Raw genomic sequence first — 21,021 nt, 5'->3', positions numbered from 1 at the left:
ACTCTAATTTGGTAGTGGGAATGAGAAAAGCACTATTTCAGCCTTACCTTGGGCTTTTGTAAATAGAGACAGCACCTTCAGCCAGAATTCAGCTACTAATTGGTCATGCTTCCATCTGCACAGGAGCATTAATCATGTGAAAAGCTGTTTGCTTTCAGTGCTGCTATCTATGCATTTTTATAAATATCCTTCAAAAATTACTTTTAAAATAACCATCTGGAAGAGGCCCAATGTATAAAGATTGCAGGACTCTGTATGGACACATTAGGTTATTTTCCCCCTGAATTAAATGTAGTTAAGGCAGCAAAATGTCTTCGGATGTGGTATAAACTCTGACTTTGCTTGTAAAACCAAATTCCAATTACATTGAAGGACTCTAAAGTTGTGCCACTGGTCATAATGGCCATAATTAACTGAGTTCTTTAGAAAATTTCCAGAGGATAAGAGATCTACTAAGACATTATTAATTCATAGATTATACATTAACTCAGTGAAAACCATGACATTTTTCACTGTATTCCTTAAATGCATTTCACTGGTTAATATCTTCTTCCTTAAAAGACAGTATAATTGTACATGGATCAAAATAAATGTATAGTCTGTTTATGGGGTGAATTTAGTGTCTTGCTGTTGAAAACCGATTGCACCAAATACTGCTGAGTATTTGTTTGCTGCTAAGTTGAGCAACCTTGTGCAGTGGAAGGTGTCCCTGCCCACGGCAGGGGGGCTGGAACTGGATGCACTTTAAGGTCCCTTCCAACCCAACCCATTCTACAATTCTATGATTTGATTTAGATTCTGACTGCCCTCTTTTTGTTCTGAGGTTACAAACTCTGTAATATTAAAAACCACACACTTGGATGCAGCAGGGTAGAAACTTAAATGTTGTAAAAACTGGGAGAGTTTTCTTTTTCTCAAACATGGCATAGAGCTTGGAAAGCTTTCAGGAAAGTATTTTCCTTGATGAATTACAGATTTTCCTCACCATCAGAATACGTCCTAAGTGAAGTTTTAATAATGTTTCATTCAGAGATGGAGAACTGTTGAGTGAATTGCTTTCACTCAAATACCATCATCTGTGGTGATGCTGATGGCTGGGTTTGGTGGGCCTGCTCTTAGAGCTTCATCAGCAAATATGGCTGTGAATGAGAAACTGTGGCACCACTTAGGTGGTCTGTCTGTATGAGAGCAGAAATTGTATGCTTTCCATTTCCAAGCTCTCATTATTAAATACACGATCCCCTCTCAGGGTTTGAACACTTCTCTTTTTAACTTAAATCAACATACTGGGGCAAACCTGACCCATCACTCTTAAATATATGCTGCTTTTTTTTTTTTTTCAGTGGTAATTTTGACTGTGAAGTAGCCATTCTTTTCGAAAGATGAATGTTTTATATGGAGGATACCTGAAGAGATAACTTTTTGGTTGAGCAGTCAGTGAAAGCCTCAGGGTCTATGATTACCGTACATTAAAGATGTGGCTTATTTTGCAGTTTGTGAGCTGAAATCACCTTCAATGAGTGACTTTCTGTGGGGCCTAGAAAATTCTGGCTGGCTGAAGCATATCAAAGCCATTATGGATGCTGGCATTTTTATTGCTAAGGTAAAGTGTGTAAAATGAGAACTAACCTTGCACTAACCAGGTACAGAAACTGAAGACCAAATTCTCTGCTTGTGGGTAACTTCTGTTATCTTCAGTGATGTATCTGAAAAAAAACCCATCTTGAAATGCTTCATATATGAGGGGGGATGATTCTTAGGTGCTGTTGTGTGGACATTTTGTTAATATGGTAAAAAGAAGTTTGCGTTCTTCACCAAAGAATCCAAATGTACTAAAGCCTCTACTAGCCTGTATCTGGTATGCCAGGTATTTGAATGTCTGTACTTTACCCCTCAGCAGTGATTGTCACTGTTTCTTTCACTATTTCCTCTGCCTCCTCCACTGATTTCTGGATGTTTTCTTTGTTGAAGGTTTCTGTTTGAGGACTACTTCTTTTCATGTTAGTTGTAATACAGGAATATTAGCTACTGTGTTATCCCCTCTGAGTTATTTAGCCACAAACAAAACTCACCTCCTAAACCAAATCCTGTGCATTACCATGGCCAAACTCTAGCAGTTTCTACTCTTACATACTTGAGAATTGGTTCAGAAAAGAGCCGGTGGCTTTAATATGATTTTTTTTTTTTTTTCTCCTAATCCCACCCAAAGTAATGCAGGAATTTATCATCTACTGACAGTAGTTTTAATTTTATTACCCCTTCCTTGCCTTTTACTGTTTCAATTCTTATTTTTGAGATTACTGTTACAATTTCTTACATGCCATTTTATTCACCTGTCCTGCTACATACGACCATATGAATAAAACTTCCTGGCTTTCCCTTCTCAGTAACTGCTTGTTTCTCTTGCTTTGCTTCTTCCTGCTCAGCAGGTAACTGTTTCTTACCTGAACAGCAGCTGCAAGATAAATACATGTTGCTATTTTCCCAGCCCTACTAGCTTTCATTATCTTACAGAAATCAGGTCATTTACATTGGCTCTTGCCAACTTTTCCCCCATGGCTAGTCTTAAAATACGGTCCAAAAAAAATTGATCCTTTGTCCCTGTGCTTGCTAGCTTCTCGTGCCTCCTTGGACATGCATTGTGACCTATTCTCATTTGTACCATTCCACGGTCTCAGTTGTTGGTTGCCTGCCCACAGGGCTTCTATTTTAGTAGAATTTACTTGTCTCTTGAGATAAACATAGATAATTTATTATAATTCCTTGTTCTTTATTAAGCCCAAACTTAGTTTAAATGTTTATTTTTCTAAGCAGTATCTTCCCTAACCTACTTTATTTCTCTACTTTTAAAATTAATTTTTCTTCAGAAATGACAAAGGCCAAACCCCTTCAAATTTGAAAAAAAAACAACCTCAAATTCCAAAAATAATGCAAACCAAACTGGGGAGAACTTAGTATGATCTCTTCTTTATGTGTTTATGTATAAAATGTCATGCTCCAACCTCCGTTACTTACATTAAAGATACTGACGCAATCTTATTTATTAGATATGGAAGTTTGCCATTTCCATGGGCTTCCCCACAAACTTCAAGAAGTATGTCACAAGTGTGCAATGCAGTGTGTTGTAATAATATCCACACTAGTGCTGGCATCATAAGCAGACATTGCTGTTACTGAATTTAACATCAAGATGAAAAATTAAAAGCCATACTTGAAGTATGGCTGTTCTATTACTGGTATAAGAATTAGAGCATTAACTGCATTGGAATCTGCTTTAGATAGTTGTCTGCTCTGACAGATTGACGTATTTTAATTGAAACAGATCCCAAATCCTCCTATAGTGGAGCATATATGGGTGATGCTGCAGCTGCCATGTTGCATGGGATGGAATGAGATTAAGACTTTTCAAATGAGGGGAATAACACTCAATTCTAAAAATCTGTGGCAGAGTAAAAAACAAATGAGGTCTCTCAATATCCAAATTAATACTCTCTACATTGCACTGTCTCACTGTTCCTCTCTTACTATTGCCTTTCTCCCTACTTGTGAAATTTCTGACTTCTTCTGTGTCCTTAGGCTGTGGCTGAGGAAGGTGTGAGTGTGCTTGTTCACTGCTCTGATGGCTGGGATAGGACAGCCCAGGTTTGCTCTGTAGCAAGCCTTCTATTGGATCCGTATTACAGAACTGTGAAGGGATTCATGGTAAGCAGGTTCTCTTTCATAGAGTAAATGAAGTATTATTGCATCATTTAAGATGAGTATCTTTGGTTTTGATGGAAAATAAACTTTCTTTAAATATAACTTTCTTTTTTAAGTAGGAAGGAACGGTTTTATCTGTCCATGTTACAGTCTTCCAGTTTCTGTATGAAATGTTAGCAAAGGTGGGAATCAGTTGGGCACCCATTTATATCTTTTTTTTCCCAACCTTGACAAGAGACTCTTGCAGCCCAAAGAGCTTTCATCCAAGCAAGAATTTATATTCATTTTCAGGGATCAGTGAAGTTTTGAGTATCAGAAGCGTGTGCTCTCTAGACATTAAACTGCAGTGCGCAGCTATGTTGGAAAATCTGTTCCTTTCCCAAGCAATACAGCACTGGTAAAGCATCTAGGAATGCTTACCAAACTACTGATCACATATTAAAAAGATGTTTGAGATGTTTTTAGATGGATCAAGCTAAGTGAAGTTGTGCTGAAATACTGGCATCCTACCTGCATCCATGCAAAGTGCTACTTCTCCTGAGCTGGCAGCAGTGCTCATCACTTATTATTTTTCTGCTTATTCTATAAGTTATCCTAGATTCTAATACTGCTTTCTTACATCATTCTTTCTTGGCATTGTTCTGCTTAATCTAAGAATTAACTGGGATTACAATACTGCTTGTTTGCACCACCTGCTTCAACATGTGTCAGCTCTGCTCCACAACACTGAATGCAATATTCTCATTTTAGGTGTTAATTGAAAAAGACTGGGTTTCCTTTGGTCACAAATTCAATCACAGGTAAGGCAGTCCTAAGGTTTTTCTGTATATATTTTTATGTAGTCAGTATCTGTTTCCATTCCAATTTTACTTCCTTCTTGCATTACAAAGTATACAAACAGAATGTCCCCAGGAAACCACCATACCCTTTCTCCTACAATGTAATTTTGCTGCGTGGAAAAATCAAATCTTTTCGTACCAATGTATCAGTCTTTTCCTATACATGCACTCCAAGACTACTATTGGGAATCCTCAGTGATGGTCTTGCAGTTGCTATAAGCATTGAGAGAGCCATGTGAAAGGAAAGTACTGTGTATGTGGCTTGCAAAATCCCTTTGGATTACACCGTATCTTTCAGTAGTACCAAGACGCCTCATATAAGTCCCTGATCAGCAAAGTCTGCATCTTCCAGGACAATACTTCATCTTAGGCATGTCTGCAAGTTATCTATTACATAAAACACATTCCTCCTATTACACTCTGTTCTAACAAAACAGCAGGATTTGTTCAGAAACGTCAAGTAAAGCAAAGTGGAAAGTCATCTATCTGGACAAGTTATTTTGCATGTCCATTATGTGACTGCTTTAATGTAATAAAAATGTTTGAAGGATTTATATATTTAGACATGGATAAACATCCACATTTTCTTTCTTGCATTTCCTTTTAGTTTCTGTAAAGATTAAAAAAGCAATTTTTATATTGGAGTTTAATTACATTATATTGTTTGATTTGAATATGAATGTCTTGTAGTTTCAAAAAAAACCCCAAAACTTGCAGGAAATCTGTGTAGCTCCACACCATTTGTGAAATTCTAGCAGGAATTACTACATTTCATATGATATGTCAGATGTCTATCAGTGGTGAGAGATACTATGAAATGTAATCACCACTGCTAGCTTTGGTTTGCAGTACAGTATTGCTATATTTTCTTTGATGCATTAAAATAGTAGAATTAGAAGTTTTGATTTTAGATGTTTATGGAATTTCCATTGGTTGATATATATACACACACAATAGATATGCAGAATAACTGATTGAAAATGCTTCTTCCTATTATGTAGACTTAAGTGATTGTCTATTGTCTGGTTTTGTCAGTAAGTCACTGCAGTCATTCTTATGACTTATTTTATTGTGGTATAACTTTATACTAATTGTATTAAAACATGTAGCTGTCCAGGAACAAGACACCCATAAAAGTATTATTTTTGTTTGTATTTGATAAATTCTGCCTTCATTCTACTCTACAAATATTGCATAATTTTTGTAAGTAAAAAAATATACCGGCAGTTGAGATTTTATAAATGAACCTTGCACAGTAAAAGTGAGGGGTTTGTTTTAATTACTTTTAATTCAGTTTTCCTAGAGGATTTCAGGTTATAATTGAACATATTTCGTCTTGTTTCAGGTATGGCAACTTGGACGGAGATCCAAAGGAGATATCCCCTGTTATTGACCAGTTCCTTGAGTGTGTTTGGCAATTAATGGAACAGTTTCCTTGTGCCTTTGAATTCAATGAGAGATTCCTCATCCACATACAGCATCACATCTATTCTTGCCAGTTTGGGAATTTCCTGTGTAACAGCCAGAAGGAGAGACGAGAGCTGAAGTATGAAAGTCTTTTCTTTAGTAGCATATTTATGTGTGGAGCCTGTGGGTGGTGGCATATCAAAGAGTCAGACATTTGCCAGCCTACTTGTATGTGCTTTCTTAAGGGGCACGGTGCAGCATAGAATTCTTGGCTGTTGTCTTCTAGCAACACAGATTAATACAAAAAAAAAAAGTTGATCCCCTGCAGTCTGGCTCTGCTGGGAGTTTAATCCACAGCGTGCGTGACAGGGATTAGGGAAAACTGACAGGAGCATTAGCCCTTCAGCCATGTGGCCCTACCTTTATTGCAGCATTGACAACAAACAAGGCAAGCTGTCACTGTAGCTCTAATACAAGATGATATTAACTCTAGTTAAGTTCTCAGTTTAAGAGTCACTGCTCTTCTGTGTTTTAACCTGTCTTTGGATCTCATGGCAGGACATTTTATTCCTGATTTCTTAGATAATTTCTTATGAACAGTTTTTTTGCTTGGTAGCTCTCTCTGAGGCTGAGCCAGCAAACTATCCTCATGTCTGGCCCCAAAGCAATTATGAATTAACCTACCTGCCCCCAGGCACAAACAGAGACAGTAATATCATTCCTGGCCTTGCTATTGTTCACATCTGCTTCTGAGGCCCTGGTTCCTCGGATACATCATGATACCCACCATTTACTCATGCATCCTGATCCTATCAGCAATAGTCATTAGAGGCAGAACAGAGTTGTTGCTTGATGCTGCTATTTGGCCCCTTTCACTGCTCAAATGCAGAGCTGCCTCAGTGCCATAGTCCATTTAAAGTCAAAACCTTCAGAAGCATCCTATCCCAAGACCTAACCTAATGAGAAATGAACAGCTTAATGGTGTAGGAGTGCTTTTAAATGTGGGGATCCCTTTGGTGTAGAGATTGGTCTGAAAGCTAATTTTATGGAAGCGATCAACTCACAAAGGAACCCGTCTCTCCACCTTATCTCTCCAAAAAATCCCCAAACCACCTCAAAAGCTGCTCCAGCTTTATAGGAAATGGATTGGATTTTGCATTTACTGACCAACAAAGGAATATGAGTCTCTTGTTTTTCTATATTTGCAACTTCAGACTAATTCTGTTCATGAAGTATAAAGCAGATTATAAATAAGTACAGAGCATTGGATGTCACAACTAAGCTTTAGTTATATCTGACTTTAATATATTTTAATTATATATATATTTTTTTAGAATCCAAGAACGAACGTATTCATTGTGGGCTCACTTGTGGAAAAATTGTGCAGATTACCTGAATCCTTTGTATCGACCTGACCACAGTAAAACCCAAGGGATCCTGTGCCCTCAGATGGTTCCATGCAACTTCTTGTACAAGTAGGTAGAATCACTTGCTACTAAGAATTGTAGGATGTGTTCGTACAGAACAGTGCCTTTGTATTTAATATTTCTCATTCCATAAGGTGACTTTTAGGGAGTAAATTCAGTCTCAGATGCTATGTGTTTGTTCCTTGTATGCTCATAATCAGCCAACACCTCTGCACCATTTCACAACGCAGTATTAGTCTGAAAAGAAGCTTAAGATTAAAGCTATATTGATAGTTGTGTGTCCTAATTTCATGGTTACTTACTTTTTCCACTGAGAAATGTCTCTTTCAGGTCTGTTCGTGTCTGCAGTTTCCAAATTTCAGCTTCTTCCATTCCATGATTTTGTGGTATTTATTTGGATCAACTGGTGTCAAAAATAAAAAGAGACCTTTCAAGAAATGATAGAGTTTCATTGCTAAAACAAGTGTTCAGTAAAACAAACAGCAGAATTCCCCAATGTCGTCGCTATACCTCAAAGAATACAGTTTTTTTTCAAAATGTAATAAAATATCATAATTTTAGAAATAATTACTCAAGTCAGAATGTCAATAGTAATAATTGTGACATTAATCTTAACAAAGATTGTGAGAACTTGAATAGAAATTAATGAAAACTGTGATTTAGGTAAAACTGACTAATTTCTTTTCTAGTTGCAAGTAAAAAGTACCTGTTAAAAGTCAACAAATACTGTTCCAGGTCACATCCACTTTAAAACAACTTTAAAATAGTCACTAATATCATATTCCTTAGGATAGTGGGATTTATAAAAGAACTACTGATACTGCATATCCTCCATCAGTTGAGTAATCCTGTTGATTTTAATGGAATTACTTGGGTGTATGAAGATTTCTGAGCATGAGCTATCAGATGATAAACTTAAAGGGGAACATGACTTAAATAGTATACTGCTGGGGTAGGAATAATAAGGTACGTGCATGCTCCACCAAGGAGCATGTCTGGTGAACTCCTTACATGCTCAGAGTGTGACCGTGGCCATGTATTGCCAGGAAGACAGAAGATGGGAGGAATGCTAGAGTAAGCTACAGACTTACAGTTCAAGTCCTTTCCTCCTGAAAACAAAAGATCAACTCAGCTGTTTAAATAAAGGTTTGTCAAACAATTCCACAGAACAAGAAAACTTGATAACATATGCGTGTCATGCCATTTCCTTAGGCCAGTTTAAAATGTCAGTTTAAATTTTAAGAGGACACTCTTCTATTCAGTGGAGGAAAAAAAAGCCTGTTAACTGCTGCACCTTACCACTACCACCCTCACCAACCCCTCTCCTGTCCCAGACAAAAACAAGCACATAAAATTTCAAAGTTGACTTCATGGGAAGTTAAACAGCAGTTGAGAACTAGGATTATGAAAAGCTGCCCTCAACCTCAGCTATTTTATAGGTACCATTCCTCTAAAGCCCAGAGTGTAGAACAAGAAAATAATACAGCCAAAACTTGTGTTCACTGAACACAAGTGAACCCACAACCACGGGATCCAAGTCCAAGGTACGCTCATCTTTCTTTTCTGTTGGGCACCATAATTGGTTCAAGCTGTTTATGTCCAGAGTTGCATCTTCAGGACAGAGCCAACGCAAATGAACCATGTATCTTACCAAATATTCAATGAACTTAGTGTATGCACTCGAAGGATGAATGATCCATGGATGGATCATTTAGGACAACATGCGTCTGGAAAAACAAATAAAAAACCCTGTGTATTTCAGTCTTCTGATGCCACCTCACCAAATGAGAAAACTGCTGAGGTCAATTACGTTCTGTCAATTCCAGGTTCTGGAGTGGTATGTACAACCGCTTTGAAAAGGGGTTGCATCCTCGACAGTCAGTTACTGATTATCTGATGGCAGTGAAGGAGGAAACTCAGCAGCTGGAAGAAGAGCTGGAGGTCTTAGGAGAGGTAATAAACACTTGATCTCGATGCCTCAGACTTAACTGATGGTAAATGAAACTCAATTCCATACACTGCAGAGTCCCCTACATGCTACATTCTTTTCCATCATGAGGATGTTCAGCTGTCATCTTTGTTCTCACAGAAATTACTGTTTTATATTTAAGACACAACAGTGGACTTTCTTTCTTTAGGGATAAAATTTAACCTGTGTTGGTGCACAAATACTACTCCTGAAAGGAATTTTATATCCTTCTGTAACTCAGAAGGAATTTTAAGTCAGGATGTTGCAATTCAGCACTGGTTTGTAATAAATTGTGCACTTCTCTTACTCCATAAATGCAAATAGGCAGATTTAAGGGTGCAAATTGGGTTAGGCTCTGAACTTATTTAAAAACAAAAAAAGGCAGAAACAAGTAAGAGGATTAGCAGGCCCTAACTGTATCAATTTAATACCTATTTTTATCTTTATTTCAGAGATTGGCGAACCTTCAGAAATCACAATTAAATGATAATAAAGTCAAGAGTAAGCAACAAGAGCAAAGCAAAGATTTAGGGCTTTCTACTTCCAGCAACAGCTTAGCTAACACTCCCCAGGAGTACAGCAACGATATGAAATCATTCCCATCCCGGAGCCCTTCACAAGGGGATGAAGATTCAGCCCTGATTTTGACACAGGACAACCTGAAAAGCTCTGATCCCGACCTCTCAGCTAACAGTGATCAGGAGTCTGGTGTGGAAGACTTAAGCTGTAGGTCTCCAAGTGGGGGTGGCTGCTTGCCTAGTGAAGACAGTGGCAAGGATTCAGATGAGGCTGTGTTTCTGGCGGTCTGAAATACCTTCACAACAGTGAGGATCCAGATGAAGTCAAGTCCTTCGCAGCCCGGAATGAGATCTTTTCAGCAGATGAAGAATGGGAGTGGTGTGTGGCCTAAAGAAATAATCCAAAGAAAGGGAACTGTGCAATTGTGTAAGTAAAGATCAAAGCAGAACAAGCCATTATTACAGACATAATGCTAAAGAAAGGTAGTATCTGCTGTTATATTTAGTTAAGCCAATGTGGTATTTAACTTCATCAACGCTGTACGTAATTATTCCTTACTTTGTACATTTCCATAGTTATTTGTTGTACAAAATAATAGTTCTTCTCCAAAGAAGTGAAATTCCAAACTACTCTCTTACACACAGGGACAAGGTTGAAGATTTCTTAGTGTTAGGCTTACTGGTGAATCAGTCAAAACTTATTTTTGTAGAGCTTTTTTGCCTTCAGACAGTGTGTATATTCTTCACTTATTTTTCATGGGAGGTGTTAAATTTTGAATTCCAACAAATATTTTGCATATTCTCCTATTAAAATCCTTTGCAGCAAAGTAAAACTTAACAAACGGGCATGCTTGCTTAGGGGATAAATGAAGCTCTGATCCTGCAAAGAAATCCTTTGTAAGCAGCAGCTGCTGCTGCACATGAACACACCCCATTTGTAACGATACAATACTTACAAAGCCTTCCTGGAGAAGCATCCCTTTATAATGATATTCCTTTATAATGCTTAAGTACATTAGATAGTATGCTCTAGCATCTTTATGTTTTATTATCAAGTTAGATTGTTGATATCTTACCCTTGCTTCAAACCAAGGTAAGATATAAAGGTAAAATTTTGAAGGTAATAAAGCCCCAAATACCTCCAGCCTATTTTAATTCCTACTTGAAAATGTTTTATATGGGTGGGAGTGAAGTACATATACAGCAGAAAGAACAGGGAATCCTTACAAATATCACTTATGGAAGCATCACTGAATTCAGAAATAAAGAAAGGTTATGTCCATAAAGGAACTGTTATAAAGAATATTTCTTCCAGATTTTATTGTTCAAAATAAGTTAACCACAACCAAGGCTGGGGGCTTTTTATCCTCACACAAGATTTCCCTTTTAGTATTTGCCAACCTGAACTGAGCACGCAATGCTAATTTAAGACTGATTCACCATGACAGAAAGTTTAATCTCATTTGAAGATTTTTTCGTATTTTTTAAGAGTGGAAGTAACAGCTTTCATAATCATAGGTACAGAAGAAACCACTGAAAAAACTGGAGACTCTTTATCAGGGGCAGTTGCAATAGGACACGGGGGAATGGGTTCAAACTTAAACAGGGGAAGATCAGGTTAGATACATGGAAGAAGTTCTTTACTGTAAGGGTGGTGAGGCACTGGAACAAGTTGTCCAAGGAAGTTGTGAATACTCCATCTCCAGCAGTGTTCAAGGCCAGGTTGGACAGAGCCTTGGGTGGCATGGTTTAGTGTGAGGTGTCCCTGCCCATGGCAGGGGGGTTGGAACTAGATGATCTTAAAGTCCTTTCCAACCTGAACTATTCTATGATTCTATGTTTTGAAACTTACTAAAAAGGCTTCTATTTTAGGTCTTAATTGTTCAAAAATTCTTTTTTTTTTTTTTTTCCTTTTAATTGAAGCAAGCAATTAAAATATATTTCATATGGCTGCTCTTTCCTGCTTGAAGGCAATGTGGTATTGAACTCTAGTAAAGCAAAGCAGTACTAATATAAGTTTACTTACATTGATTTGCTTACATTGATTGCATTTCATACGATTCCTTCAAATACAGACTTACAGGCAAAATTAAATTATATAAATATACCTCAACTTAGAAGCTTTAATTATTCACTCTGCTTTTACAGAATGGCTTTTCATTCTGTTCTGTGAACTTAGGTTATTAAAAATAAGTAGGTAAACTTCAGCATTATTGATGCCCTCTTCAGGGAGCTGCTGTCTTCGAAAAAATAATTCAATTCCTAACACCAATTGAGGCCAGATCCTCAATTTGATGAATCATTGTATGTCAAATGAAATAAATACAGCTAGGATCTACACTGTGTTGAGAATCTAGCCTTCTGGGTTTTAACTTTATGAGTTTTTAATAAATGAAAGCCCTTGTTTTAATTGCACTTTTTAAAATGTTTCATATTTTGAATATAGCCTGTAAAATTTATGGTATTAAAGGAGACTTTGAACGGGGTTTTCTCAAGCTAAAGAAACATGCTGCAGAGTCAGAAATAAAAACAAAACACACAAATATTTTGCCTAAAAATGAGTTTAAAAATGGGCAATATTACTGCAACCTGTGCAATATTATTGCAATCTTGAAATGTAAAAATATGTATGATGGTATTGTGTCCTATTAGGCATGTCTAGAAATAAATGCAGAACAGCAATATATGCAAATTCTAAGTGCTGTCTTCACGTCGCTTATGCAACTCTTTGTAACTAGCTTTACAACTAAAATACCAACACACTAGCATTTTATATTAAGCTTTTACTTAGCAGCCCTCTGTGATTTTGCATTAGCTACTGCTGTTTCATTGCAATGTATGTAACTGTGGCATTATTAGCCTGCTGAGAAACACTTTAAAATAAACATTAAGTATTATGGTATTTCACACCAGTGAATGAAACCAAGGTTTGCTTTCCTAATTTTTGCAATATAGTTCTTCACTTACTGAAGAGTAATTTTGTCACCAAGATTAAAGAATTTCTGTATCTTCCTTAATTCAATACTTGAATCCAGTAGTTTAAGCTGTGGAGGAATCTACAATTGATAACTAAGAACACAGAGGCTCCTGTCTATTGAATTATTTATGCGGGAGCGTTTTTAAACCCCTGCATTATTTTTGCGTTTTTTTAAGGAATGTGAAAGATAAGTGATGAGAAAACCACACTATATGAACTACACTGATTCCTTGTAGCTTTGGGGGGGGGGGGCTTCCCTCTGCTGCAAATCCTTGCAAATTTGGCATAAGCCCACTGTAATCTGAAATAGGACACACATGAACACAACTTCTGGAAAGAAAGGATCAGAAAAGCATTATAGATTTCTGTGGTTTAATGTCAGCCTCACTAGGTTCAGGCTGCTCCTTAGTATGAAAATATGTATCTAAAGACACTGAAGGCAATGGGATCAAACTACTAAAGTTTTCTGTACATAGGATCATAATCTAAAGAACAGACAGATCATTGTCACAGCTACAGGTTGGGCAGAGAAGATTCAGAGCAGCCCTGCGAAGAAGGACTTGGGGGGTGCTGGTCGATGAGAAAATTAACACGAGCCGGCAGTGTGCGCTCGCAGCCCAGAAAGCCAAGTGTATCCTGGGAGGAGCGTGACCAGCAGGTAGGAGGTGATCCTGCCCCTCTACTCTGCTCTCAGGAGACCTCACTTGGAGTATTGTGTGCAGTTCTGGTGTCCTCAACATAAAAAGGACATGGAACTGTTGGAACAAGTCCAGAGGAGGGCCACCAGGATGATCAGGGAACTGGAGCACCTCCCATACGAAGACAGGCTGAGAAAGTTGGGGCTGTTCAGCCTGGAGAAGAGAAGGCTGCGTGGAGACCTCATAGCAGCCTTCCAGTATCTGAAGGGGGCCTACAAGGATGCTGGGGAGGGACTGTTCATCAGGGACTGTAGTGACAGGACAAGGGGTAACGGCTTCAAACTTAAACAGGGGAAGTTTAGATTGGATCTAAGGAAGAAATTCTTTACTGAGAGGGTGGTGAGGCACTGGAATGGGTTGCCCAGGGAAGCTGTAAATACCCCATCCCTGGTTGTTCAAGGCCAGGTTGGATGAAGCCTTGGGTGACATGCTTTAGTGTGAGGTGTCCCTGCACATGGCAGGGGGATTGGAACTGGTTGATCTTAAGGTCCTTTCCAACCCTAACTATTCTATGATTCTATCACGTATTCACTAGCTGCTTTTATTGGTAGCTCTATGCAAGGCACAGAGAAAGGTGGTAAACTGGTAATGGACTCTGAAAAGCTGACAAGAAGCTGAAGGGCACAACTCAAACTGAAGGATACCATTAAAAGTAAGGACAGGAAAAGAACAAAGTATGTAAAAGGAGGGAGACAAGGAAGGAAAGCTGTTTGTAAAATTAGTAGTAAGGCAGGGAACCATATTCTTTGAAGACGGGCAAGCCAGAGCATCAGTTTACACATCTTTAAAGATGCTTGGTGACACAAACTAATAGCAATAAACCCCAGCAACAAGGAGGTAGCCTTTTCAATGGAGATAAGCATTTTGTCACTCTTGACCAGCTAGCTCAATGCCTTTATGCAGATGCTGCCCTGATCTGCATACAAGTCATAAAGTTTATCACAAACATCAGCTGCAGCAACGGGGTCCCTCCATGTGCAGGCTAACAGCGGAATGTAGCTTTTAGGGTGGCTGGTCACCCTTACACTCCGTAGTGCAGAGACCATTAAATACCACAGTGACAGAAAAATCCTCCAAGGATGGGTAAGTCACTGACAAGTCATCTGGGAAGGGAGGAACATAGAGTGACGTAAGTAGAAAGTAGGGCAACTTATCACAGTATTAAGACTACTGAATAATGTGCCAAAGATCTAGGGCTGAGTAAACAGCAAAGCCAGAATTCAGACAGGCCAGAAACATTACCAGAGAGTGGGGCTATGAGAAGGTAAAATAAACATTAAGCTTTATGTTATTTAAATTGCCAGTAAAGCATCTGGAAGCAGGAAATCAAATCTTGTTAAATCTTAAAATAAACTTTTAGTCTTTTAATATAAACCATTCAGAAAGGAAGCTAATGAAACTTTTACAGGTCCACCAGAACTGCTATGATTGAGCTCAGGCAAGGACACATTTTGAAGTTTGCTGGTTGTCAAGGTTATTTAGATTGGTTTCTTCTGTTTCTGAAGACTAAAGAACATGGTTCTTTACGTTAAAATATTTCCATGTTATATAAACAAGCTTGCTTTGTAGCTTACTACTGCATATAAATTTGATCTCTACAGGTATGTGACCAAAAGAAGGCATTTACAGAAGCAGTAGCCAGAGATGCAGTATGGGTTTTTTTTTTTTCAAAGCCCACTTTAGTGAAGGTGGCTCTAAGAATTACTGCTGTGGAAAGGGCTAAACAGGAAAAGCTCAAATCACTACACACAAAGATTATAAAGTTCATTGTTGAGTAGTTTACTGCACCCATTTCCAACACAGTTCTGTATCCAACCAAAAAGTCCTGCAATGCCCAACTCATTATGCAGGTTAGACAATACAAGGCATCTTAAAAATCCCAAAGCCTTTATTTGTAAATTGAACACATTACAGCATTTAAGGTTCAGAATAACAGACACAATAAGGCTGTGATAACTGACTTAACTTTGTTGCCAGAGTTTTAATTCAGTTTTACCTGAAGTTCTCTTAAATCTCTCTTTTAGAAAGATTTCTCATCTTTGAAGGAAATAGAAAGAAACTGGACATAAACAAGACTAAAATATTTCTAACTTCCACATTTGGCCAAGGTCCAAAGTGGCAAAGGTGCAGAAGTATGTACAGAGCAAACAACAGAACTATAGTAGATCATTAACTACTACTTTGAACTAACTTTAGTATAGCCTATGGCTTGCAGTGGTGGCTAGCATAGCTGTACATACCTGATAATCCCCATCTTTCAGAAAGGTTAGCATGTCAAATACACTGTGAAATCTAGAAAAAGCTTTTTCTATAAGCAGCAGCAGAATGTACCATTAACACCAGCTGTATACAAGACCACTCTAAGATGAAATCTACTTATTTTAAACTTACATTTTGAAATTTCTCATCTGCAATAGCATCAATTACAATTGCTATATAGAGAATTCTCTTCTGGACTTAGGTAGTCACTTAACTCAGGGAGGAACAAGAGGTCTAAACAGAGCCAAGAAAACATTCAGCAGCAAAATTTAAAATTAAGCAAAACCCAGACTCAATTATCAGTTACAATACAGAAGGTACCCTCACCCCAAACTGCTGCAACATCAGAGACAAGCTACCTCCTTTACTCTTGTATTTCTTGCTCATTTACTTCACTTTTCCACTTGGCAGAACATTTCAGCATGAGCATGACATAGTGCAAGGCTCGCCAGAAACAAGACACTGTATGTACCCTATTATTCCAGTTTTTGGAAGAGCTCATTTGACACATCTCAAAGGATTATAGAATATGCTTCCAACAGCAGCTGCCACTCTTTTACACTTCATAGGGAATTGTTTAAAGCTGGATTTATATCTACATGCCACACTTTGGCCAAGTCAGGTAAAGAGTGTACTTAACAGTGAACTAACAGGGCGCTAGAAACCAAAAGACGTTAACTGACAGAATGTTACCAGTGTTCTAAGTACTCAGGTGAAGGTATGAGGACTACCTACAAGAAAACACGTTCCCATTGGCACAACCAGTGTAGGACTACAAGAAAAGATAACAAACCAGCCAACCAGCAGCTAGTTGGCTTATCCTTTACAGGCCAGGAACAGGCTGGCTGTAACTGCATGTGATAGGATACCTGTAGCTAACTCAGTACACTACTGTTGAATACAGAGACTTCTTTTCTAGAGGACAGGTTTGTGACTGCAAAAGGGTCTAAAAAATAGTGGGGTGGGGGGAGAACCCTAATAGGAACAGCAATATGAGATATAGAATAGAAAGGGAGAAAACAGAAGACCTTGAATTTCATATCCCTGAACAACGAACACTGTACTAAGAACTTGCATTGAACAGTGTGATTTTCTTCTAGACATGCCTCTACTATCATCAGAACTCCACAGAGAAGTCCTGAATTTGTAAATTCGCTCACAAAAGTAACGTAAGAAGGAAAGTTCAAGTGTTGACAACTTACACTAGTTTGGGAAGTAAATCCCCTGGACATCATCTGGCTAGAGTTCAGCCACAGCGAAGCACCATAACACATCACATAATAGTAAACAGGAGGGGGCGGGTAAGGACAGAATTCTGTCATTCCATGACATTATAAAATGTATAAAGAACACAGAAGCCCAACTCAGGAAGAGCACAAGATGTTTGGTCATCTGTTCCTTTCTCTGCTTACAAGGAAGAAACAACAACAAAACAGTCCTGTTAGAGAACTGTGTGTCTGGTCTTTAAGATTGTTAGCTAGCTACTCAGAAAAAGATCCAAACCAAACTTATACACTCAGCACAAAAATAGATGGAGTTTGCCAAGAAGGTAACACTGATGACTTAAATCTAACTCTTCTCCACAGCTGCAGAAACCACACTACTCAGAGACCCAAGTCCAGAACCACCTGAAAACCTACACAATCTTATTTTTATTTAGGGCTTCAGTTAGCACATTAGCAGAACTGCTATGTCAGTATACAAGCAGTATTATACACAGCCAGTAGAAGCAGGTTTTGGAAGAAGATATTCTAAAATTATTGCTTAACCATGGCACTTAAAGCCTGTTGATTTTTTCTGGCACCTAAGTATCTTCTTTAGACCATATTTCTATTTCCCTAGGACATCTAACCTCAGAATTCAGACCATCTTTACAAATTAAAATCCCATCAAATACCAGTGAATAGTTTACTTACCCCAAAAGGCAGTAGCTTAAGACAGACAACCAGTACTGTACAGGGCTGAGACTAAAGTCCCATTTTAAGACCACACGAAGTCTGTTCCACAGGCTAGTGACTTACACGATTTCTTAACTCACTTTTCTCCTAGAAGAGCATTGCGTTTAGGACTGACTGTACATTAATGATATAGAAAAGTCCCCACTTCGACTACCATGCTTTAGTTTGAGATTTGAATCTGAGGTGTTCTGTGATCCCATCTAGGTAACACAAAGGGAGTACTTTTGCTAAGAGGTTTATCTCCAGACTGCTTCCTGACAAGAAAGAAGCAGGATTCCTGATATATTACTTAACCAGTGCTTTATCTTATTTATCTTTCAGACTGTACAATTCCTTCTGTTCTTCTGGAACTTGTTTCAGTGAAAACCTAATGCACCAACAAGGTTAAGAAAAAGAATGTGTCTTTTTGCAAGAGCAAGACAGAACATACATACATGCATTTGGGGGCTATATTTTTCTATTACAGAACACTGCACTTGGAGCTATCCATTCTCACCATATATACTGCCATCCTGAAAAACAGTCAGCTCACCAGAAGCAAGATTCAGTGATTAAGGGGCAGAATTAAGTCTCACTTCCAAATTCTATCACTGGCCTTATCATACCACACTATGCAACTCCAGCCAAATTAGTTTATTTGTTCCTTAAAAGTAGGAACAAATAACTGCTACTTCACAAAGACCTTCAGAACTAGTTTTTGTAAAGTGCTTTTGAGTTCCTCACACGATGAACATATTCATATTGCATAAACAGACACTGGGAGCTGATCTGATTATTTTTTCTTTAAGTAAAAACAAATATGAAAATGAAATTGTTAAATGAAAATTGTGTTTAATTCCAGTGGTAGATACCAAGCCACTCCTGAAATCAAGTGCATCAGTGCTACCAAGCAACATATCAAATCTATGCAGAGATCATTTACTCTATTTTGATTCCAATATAATTTATTCCAACACATCCTTTGCTTAATCCAAAACACAATACAGGCTATACTCAGTTTTCTATACAACTTAAAAATAAAAAAACACACCTGTTCTTAAACATTCTGGCTTCAAGAAAGGACAGGTTTTGGATCCATTGACAATCTCAAATTGAACTTCTTCAGTTTTCAAAGTCCTGTCATTACTTATCTCAAATGTTTCCATAGATCAAGCCAATTCTTATGTTTAAAGTCCAAAATACAAAAGATATGAATTATGTTTTTATAAAAATGTAAAAAGCTAGTCAAAATTACATATTTAGGTATTTAATCTCTGAAGAATGAAGTATAGCAGCAGGAACTTAAATATAATAAGTACTATCAACAATAAATACAGGAAATTAGTGCAAAGATTGCAATAGAAGAATTCTTGAGTACAATGAGAATATAAAGAGACATTCTAATTTGTACAAAACCCATCCCAACTCTGTATACAATCTCTTCTATAAATACAACCATACAAGATGAAATGCTTATTTGCAAATAATAGTTATTAAAAAGTGTGCTTTATTGGGTTTTTCACTCGTTCTCTTGGCAGGTGTAGCTTGCAGGAAGTCTGTAAAGACAAATTTCCATAATTAGATATTTTAACTCCTCCAGAAGTTATGTTTTAAATACAACTAACAACAGATACAGCTCATACTTGATTTCTACAGAAAGCATTATTAGAACTCCAAGCATTGTAATATATCTATTTGCAATTAGCAAGTTGCAAGTGTGTGACAATGAGAAAACGCAAAAAGAGAGAAAAAGTTTACCACCACCATTACAGCAGCAGTTTACCTATAGTGGAGCATGAAATTGGCTGTGTGTCGCTATTGCCTGTTGAAGTTTTTCCTCTTTGGCTCGTCTACAGTGGCAGAGCTACAAAACAAGACACCGGAAGAGTGAATTCTGAAAGGAATATTTTATAATGCACACTACAGTTTGTCTTTAATGATTTAGCTACCTTGCAGGCTCCTTAAAAAAACGGAAAGCCCTGTGAACCACCTCCCTTCCAAGCTTCAGGCTCAACTATCTATACCAACAACATTATTCCATCCACATTCTACGTTATGAAATGCATTTCTTAGGCAACTTTACAGAAAGGTACACTGCTCAGTAAGTTGTTCTTGTCACAGCATAAGCAAGAACAGTAGTTTTTGAACCTCAGTTACTTTTCTGGGATAGCCATCAACAGAATAATTAGTTTAAGAGGTTTAATCAATTAAACATTACGGTTGCTTAATGTGTCATTCTGTGTCTACTTACCAATTTGAAAGCTGTCAATGTGGCTATCTTCCCTATACAGGATATAGAAAAAAAGCGGCACAAAACTATCTGCAACACCACAGGATCAGGGTCTAAATGCAGCAGAGCTTCGCACTCCCACCTTAAACATATGAGCCTTCAGAATGCACATTATAGTCTAAACAGACTGAAGCCACTTAGGGATACATTTTTCCTCTGCTGGAGCTTACTCCAACACAGGAGTACTGAAACTCTGTTTATTCACTGTGTTTTGTATCTCTCAGATTAGAATTATTTGTATATTACATACCGTTCTCTTTTCCATGAAACTACTTAGGAAGTCATCTATTTCTGTTTTGCCTTCCAAGAAGTCTTCTGCAATAGTGTCAGATTCCTCTTCAGCTTCATGAGCAGCTACTTTAAGTCTGGCTTGCAGAGCACTTGGACTGCAACTCTAAGATGATAAAAACTTCTATGTAATATTAAACTGTCCATCAAAACCTACATTTCCAAGAAGAAAGCCAAATGACTATATAAATATGGGATATACAAATACAGCATCATTATTACATAAAAGCCTAAGTGACCAGATGGAGCTTCATCTCCAGGAAACAGAATAGCTTGTTAAACTATTCAGTGTAAACAAAAGCATTGCTAGTTTAGGTCTTGGTTCACAATCACTCTCACAAATATAAAGCTTTTCAACTTTTATTGTAAAGTGTAGAAACCATTCAAACTTGGAAATCTGACAGGTTTTTAAGTGCATGGTTTCTGAGTAGAACTGGTGTTTCAAGCATTTTCAATAAAAAGGGTCACCTTTTGAGAGGCAGTAGTGAGCCTAAGAAGTATGAAAAGGTAAAAAAGCAAATCCTTTTCAGCTTTTAAATATCCTTTTGGAGAAGAAGATGGGAAAGGACAAAGCACCTACTCAAGAAGTACATGCGCTGCTAATCTAAACCCATGAGTATGCTCATTCTTTCGTTCTTATAAACTTCAAAGCTTTTTTTGGTTTATTGAATATAATTTCATTATTTTTCCTCTAATATGTTTGGGTACTTAAT

General features: G+C 37.7%; 2 protein-coding genes across 6 annotated transcripts in view; one reads left to right on the top strand and one right to left on the bottom strand.

The window, feature by feature from the left end:
• MTMR7 (myotubularin related protein 7) overlaps positions 1-12,573 on the top strand; it is a gene marked incomplete at its 5' end in the record, with an annotated part of 44,573 nt that extends 32,000 nt beyond the window's left edge. Inside the window, 7 exons of the mRNA XM_080639215.1 lie at positions 1,494-1,603; positions 3,577-3,702; positions 4,450-4,499; positions 5,884-6,084; positions 7,280-7,420; positions 9,199-9,325; positions 9,794-12,573. Coding sequence (XP_080495341.1) covers positions 1,494-1,603; positions 3,577-3,702; positions 4,450-4,499; positions 5,884-6,084; positions 7,280-7,420; positions 9,199-9,325; positions 9,794-10,150 — 1,112 coding nt within the window. The 3' untranslated portion in view covers positions 10,151-12,573. The remainder of the gene's footprint in view (positions 1-1,493; positions 1,604-3,576; positions 3,703-4,449; positions 4,500-5,883; positions 6,085-7,279; positions 7,421-9,198; positions 9,326-9,793) is intronic.
• The window catches only part of VPS37A (VPS37A subunit of ESCRT-I), a 27,862-nt gene continuing 12,676 nt past the window's right edge, over positions 5,836-21,021 (bottom strand). For 4 of the 5 annotated variants that reach the window (XM_080639216.1, XM_080639218.1, XM_080639217.1 and 1 more), the window contains exons 10-12: positions 20,271-20,414; positions 19,514-19,594; positions 15,325-19,286 (exon numbers count right to left, since the gene is read on the bottom strand). In XM_080639216.1, coding sequence (XP_080495342.1) covers positions 19,514-19,594; positions 20,271-20,414 — 225 coding nt within the window. In that variant the 3' untranslated portion in view covers positions 15,325-19,286. Of the gene's footprint in view, positions 6,050-7,674; positions 7,776-10,155; positions 10,248-15,324; positions 19,287-19,513; positions 19,595-20,270; positions 20,415-21,021 lie in introns of those variants that run through there. The other variant, XR_013958909.1, reaches the window with a different exon arrangement.

This window comes from Psittacula echo (genome assembly GCF_963264785.1).
Source record: "Psittacula echo genome assembly, chromosome: 1".
Lineage (NCBI taxonomy): Eukaryota > Metazoa > Chordata > Aves > Psittaciformes > Psittacidae > Psittacula > Psittacula echo.
Note: the sequence above shows the minus strand (reverse complement) of the source record. Positions and strands in the feature narration are given on the sequence as shown.